Here is a 6,171-nt window from a genome sequence, read left to right as displayed (position 1 = left end):
AAGGAGGAAAAAGAAAAGAACATGAATTTGGTGTTGGGAGAGAGAATCGCTCATTTGGACATCAGAAAACACTTCTATCCTCAAATGCACACTTACCAAGTGGACCCCGACAGTCCCGAGAGGTATGTGACAGCATCCAGCAAACCAAGCTTTTTCAGTTCACTCAGGACCCCGAGGCAGGCGATGTGGGCCCGCAGTCCCCCGCCGGAGCCCAGTACCGCAATGACGGGGGCCTCGGAGAGGTTCCGAGCCTGGAGACAGGGTTGAGACAAGATGGGAGCCTAAGACTCGCTTGTGTCAGGTGCCACAGGTCGCATGTTACCACTCTGGCAATATAGAAGTCTGCACTCTCTACCTCACCCTCTTGTACTCATCCTGGCTGAACTGGGCTCCAACCCAGGTACAGAAGATGTAATCCTGGGGTCCCCGGGGCCTGCCTCACTCACCTCATCAGCCTTGACATTCAGGTTTTTCAGAGCTGCCCACACGTGCGGGCTGCGTTTCTTCACAGCCTTCTGCTCTTCTTTCTGCAGCCCAGGGTAGATGGAGACCTTGACCCTTCCAAGAATAAAAGAAAAACAATAAACTCCAGAAAAATGGCAGTGAGAAAGAAGGAAATGGTTTGTCTGGAAAGGTGCTGTCCGAGAAGGTAGGCGGCAGCCCTGGACTGAGGGATGAAACACAAAAGTGCCTGGATGGGACATGCAGGCCAGAAATGAAAACATAAATAAAGCATATAACATATCTGATAGTGATAATTTGCTGAAGCTATGGCATTTTCGTTTCCAGTGAATACAAATACAGTTGTCCCTCTATCTGGAAGTTTTGCACCTGGGAATACAGCCAACCTCAGGTCAGAAGCAAGGAAGAAAACGCTGTCCAGACTGATGCTGTACTGACCTTTTCTCAGTCATTATTCCCAAAACAATATAGAATAACAACTATTTACATAGTATTAATATTGTGTAAGGTGAGATGATTTAAAGTACACAGGAGAATGTAAGTATATTTTATATTATTGTTACCTAGGAGACTGGAAAATCTAAGGGCTTTGGTAATCTATAGGGGGACTGGAACATCAGGTGGTTCTAGAATCAACCTTCCTGGGTACTAGGAGACAGCTTACACTATTAATGACATGGTGCAGCCATTTAGCACTTCCCCAAAATATAAGACAGAATTGTCATAATATCCAGCAATTGCACTCCTAGGAATAGAGTCATATAAAGTGAAAGCAGATGCTTACAAGCTTATGATATGCACAGCAGTGCCATTCATTCAGAGAAAAGGGAGAAACAAGCCAGCACAACGCATGTGCCTGCATTCAGCCCTTTTTGGAGGCTGAGGCAGGAGGATCACAGGTTCATGAGACCAAGTCTTGAAATAAAAAGGAGGGGCCAGGGAGATAGCTCAGTTCAATAAGCGCTTGCCTGGCAAGAGCAAGGGCCTGAGTTCAATCCCAGGCTCTGGAGAAAAAAAAAAAAAAAAAAAAAAAAGAATAAAGGAAGAAGGAGAAGGAGAAGGAGAAGGAGAAGGAGAAGGAGAAGAAGAAGGAGAAGAAGAAGAATTATTTTGGACACGGGGAGATGGCTCAGTAGAATAAGCACTTCCCTGAAGAAGAAGAAGAAGAAGAAGAAGAAGAAGAAGAAGAAGAAGAAGAAGAAGAAGAAGAAGAAAGAAGAAGAAGAATTATTTTGGACATGGGGAGATGGCTCAGTAGAATAAGCACTTCCCTGGCAAGCACAAGGGGCTCAGTTCAATCCCTGGTTCCCCCCTGCAAAAAAAGAAAAAAAATGAGTTGGAGATGTAGCTCAGTGTAAAGGTCCTGGGTTCACATCGTAGTACTGGGGGATAGAAAAGGAAAAGCAAGCTTATCAATTGATGAGCAGATAAAATATGTCTATCTGTACAACAAAATGTCAGCCATACAAAGACTCTGATACATTCAGACAACAGCACAGATGAAACTTGGAAACAGTGCTAAATAACAGAGCCAGGCACGAAGGCCACATCTTATACGATTCCTTTTATCTGAAACGTCAAGAACAGGCAAAGTCACAGAGACAGGAGACAGGTCAACATTTAACAGGGTCCAAGGAGAAGGAGAAATGGAAGAGATGCTCCATCCTGAAAGACCTTCCTTTATGGTTGATAAAATATTCTAGGGCCAGCTAGAGATGGGGGTCAGAATTCCTCATGAGCATACCGATCATCCCCGAATTGATGACTTTAAGATATCACAAGATCTGGCTATGGTGGGACATGCCTATGATCCCAGCACTTCAGAGGCTGAGGCAAGAGGATCACTAGGAGTTCAAAGCCAGCCTGGACTATGTAGTGAGTTCAAGTCCAGCCTGAATTACACAGGGAGACCCTGTCACAAAAACAAACAAACAAACAAACAAATCTTGAAGACATAGGGCTAGGCAGAGTTCATGAACAAAAACCAAACTGCAGAGGAAATACTTCAAAGAATCAGCAACAGGGATCTCATCTTATTGAGAAGTGTCTGCACATCAAAAAAAAAAAAAAAATCACCAACAGAGTGAAAAGACACCCATAAATTGAGGGAAAAAAATCATAACCAACAATCACTCAGAAAAAGGACTTATCTGAAATATATAAAGAAACAAAAAAATCAGGCCCCCAAAATTCAAAGACACAATTGAAAAATGGATATCTGAGATGAATACACAGCTCTCATCTGAAGAAATACAAGAGGCAAACAAATACATGAAGAAGAGTTCCACAGCTCTGGTTGTTTGAGAAATGCAAATTAAAACAGCATTGAGATTCCATCTCACCCCCAGAAAGAATAGCTGTCATAAATAAATCAAAAAAAATTAAGGTTTATTGAAAGCAAGCATTAATGTTCAATTACTTCACCAATCTTGCATAACTGTATCTGTTAATCTGAGCAACAGATTTGATGATAAAAATACGTAATATAACAACCATTTTCAATTTTCCATTCTTGTTTGGAAATTCTGTACCATATGTATTGTTGTATGTTACTCTGTTTCTATCTTTGTTTTTGCTTTTGTTTTTGTGTTTACTCTTCAAAATAAGATTTTAAGAAACAAACAAGCAACAACAACAACAAAACCCATGACCACAAGAGCAAACATACTGTGTGTATTTTATTACAATAAAAAATTAAGTAAACAAAAATTGCCCACTCCCCTATCATTCTACTTCATAAAATATTAGTAGAAAACTTAAAATTACATTTGTGACTCACCTATTGGATGGTAATTTGGAGAGCTCCGTGGAGTTCATCTTGTCTGATTTCCTCAATTAATTTTCTTTAAAATATTTTTCTTTCCTATACACACTTCTCAGAGGAAGAAGTATAAATGGCAAATAAATGAAAAAATGGAAGGCCAGATGTATCTTGAAGGCACTCTGGGTTTCCACTGCAACTACAGTGAGAATGATTATAGATGAATAGTCCTTAAAAAAAAGATCAGTTCATCAATCCACCTGTTCCATGCAACTGCTTACCTAATAAACATCACAGATCATATTAGTCAGAAAAAATATTAGGGTGCGTGCAGATAGGAGGTATCCAGAGAGAAGACATCTGTGTACCCCATATCTGCCCACCACCTGCATGAAGGCCCAGGAGACTTTGTCTTCCTTGTGGGCACTGGGCAGGGGCCACCCCTCACTTTACAGAGGCAACAGCTTCTAGGTCTTGGTGAGGGTCATGACCGGTCCTTGCCCTCCCCTAAACCTGACACTGCTCTCCAATGCAAGGCCTTGCCCCTGTCTCACATGCTCGTGTTTACTCTTCAAAATAAGATTTTGAAGGTTGCTAGCGGCCTGAATGAGAGAGCTGGGATGCTGGCAATGGTGTGCTGTGCCCTCTTCCCCTCTGTGGAAGGGGTTGAAACAAAACGGGTGAAACGGTGGGAACAGTTAATTCTGGCGAAGGAATTACTGGTTGGAGTTGCTGTAGTGAATGGTGAGCAGAGTTGAAGTCATGCACACACACACAACAAAGGATTTTTAAAATCCTACACCATGTGTGGTGGTGTGCATGACTATAATCCCACACTCTGGGAGCCTGAGGCAGAAGGATTGCAGTTTGAGCTCAGCCTGGACGTCTTAGGAACTTGGCAAGAGTCTGTCTCAAAATGAAAATACAAGAGGGACTAAGAGGGTTGGGGATGGAGCTCAGGATGAGGACCCTGGATTCTGTGTCCAATACTGCAAAGAAAAAGAAAACCCCGAGCCGGCTTTTATTCCATTTATCGCTTGACCTATTCCTGTACCAGTTTAGAATGAAACTCTGGATTTTTCTGACAGTTGAGCTGTCCCAGGAAGCCACCACCTGCCAGATGCCCTAGCAAAGGCCACATCTGCGGCTTCAGGGTCAGCAATCAGACTGCAGGCTGAGCCTCAGGAACACAAACACACAGAGAAAAATTTAAAGGTTTTGGTACTTACAGACCTTGGGTGCTCAGCCAGCCTTGAATGAAGGAGAGACAGAAGAAAAGCAGAGGAACGCACTGTTCTTTATACTCAGAGCTAGGCTGTGAGTCTCGGCACATGGGTGGGCAAATGCCTGACTGGTCCATTTAAAGGAAGTTGCAGGAGCGCCTAGAGTCCAGCCTGTCTGGTCAAAGATACGCTTTTGGTTTTATCTCTGGTCACCTGCCTGGGCTACTAGGGTGTGGTATAGAATTGGAAATTGCATACAAGGTGTGAACCCTGCTCTTGGAAGGAGAGCCCAACATATGTTAAAATAGACCCTGAGGTTGCATCCAACTACAATTATACGGTATTTTTAAAGCTGATGGTTATGTGTTTTTATCAGCCATAAGGGTCAAACTCCCCATTCATAAGCTCATTTCCAATTTCTCTCACTTTTCAGGGTATTCCTGGGTATTTGTTCACCCTTGCTGCCAGCACTCTTCTTTTTTTCCAAATTTTTTGAGATAATCTCAGACAAAGAAAAATTGTATCTATAAGATGAAAATGTGATGCTTTAACATACATAGAAGCACAGAATTGAGAGAAATTGGGAGAATTATGTCTCCCCTTTCCTTCTGCCTTTCCCTCTGCTGATGAGGTAGCAAAGAGAATAAGGATAAGACTACATCAAAGCATCAAAAAACAATAAATAAAGGTCAACTGACAAAACTCCCAAACTCCAGGCATCCTCAAAACCAAAAGTACATGACCCAGACTTTCTTCCAACCTCACTGCATAGTGGTTTTACACACACACACACACACACACACAGTGGACTTTGGATACCATGACACTTCCTCTAAAAACCCTCATAAGATCAAAGCCTGCCCCGAGTCCCCTTGGACCATGATCCTTGGCAGTTAATCCATGATATGGATTCTCCCATAATCCCAGACCTTATGAGACCAGCACCTGCCTCTGTGGGGAGTGAGCTCTTCTCACCGACCTGCCCTTCCTCCTATACAGTGCACATTCACTTCATTTACTTCTTTCACTTACACTTATTAGTCCATTTAAAATAAATCTTATTTGTCCTCCTTTTGTGTGTCCTGCTCAACCCTTTGTTCAGTATACCAAGAACCTCGAAACAACTCCCCCAGGATTCCTCATCTGATGACACCGATGTGCCCTGTGGTGGATTGACAACTGGTGGTCAACTTGTAACAACCAGCTGCACTGAATCCAAGTGGTGCTGGGTGTGAGAGGTTCAGCTGAGGACTACTGCCTGCAGCTTAAGTGGCAGAATGGGAGAAAAAGAAGTTTAGAAACTGTAGGCAGCTGTTGGCTTTCCTAGAGGAGTTTGTCATGCTGGCTTTTCGGATGAACTTAGCTGTCCTCAGTGTTGGAGGAGCTCAGGACCTTGCTGTCACTGAAAACAGCTATGGTTCACTTTAGGGGAGCTCTGGTCCTTACCTTGAGGGTCACTTCCTGGTTCCAGTGCAGATCCCTCAGCCTGTGAGCACAGATCCTTCACCACTACTAGCACAGACTTGCTGGCTTCCACCACTGACCTTTGGGCCTTTCCAGCACAGATCCATGAAGCAGACCTGCATGAGACATTGTTGGTGGGCTCCAGGCCTCCAGGGAGGCTCATGGGGGGCATTGTTATGGGCTCTAGGGCTTCAGCTGGACTCATGAGGACATTGCCATGGAATCCAGGCCCTCAGCTGGATTCTTCGGTCTTTATGAGTG

At 43.5% G+C, this 6,171-nt stretch overlaps 1 protein-coding gene across 1 annotated transcript in view; it reads right to left on the bottom strand.

The window, feature by feature from the left end:
* Pla2g4c (phospholipase A2 group IVC) overlaps positions 1-4,531 on the bottom strand; it is a 30,430-nt gene extending 25,899 nt beyond the window's left edge. The window contains exons 1-4 of the mRNA XM_012513258.2: positions 4,457-4,531; positions 3,242-3,325; positions 447-558; positions 97-233 (exon numbers count right to left, since the gene is read on the bottom strand). Coding sequence (XP_012368712.1) covers positions 97-233; positions 447-558; positions 3,242-3,279 — 287 coding nt within the window. The 5' untranslated portion in view covers positions 3,280-3,325; positions 4,457-4,531. The remainder of the gene's footprint in view (positions 1-96; positions 234-446; positions 559-3,241; positions 3,326-4,456) is intronic.
* Between the last annotated feature and the right edge of the window lie 1,640 nt (positions 4,532-6,171).

This window comes from Octodon degus, unplaced genomic scaffold (genome assembly GCF_000260255.1).
Source record: "Octodon degus isolate 3935 unplaced genomic scaffold, OctDeg1.0 scaffold00392, whole genome shotgun sequence".
In the NCBI taxonomy this organism is placed as follows: Eukaryota; Metazoa; Chordata; class Mammalia; order Rodentia; family Octodontidae; genus Octodon; species Octodon degus.
This window is presented reverse-complemented; position numbering and strand designations above follow the sequence as displayed.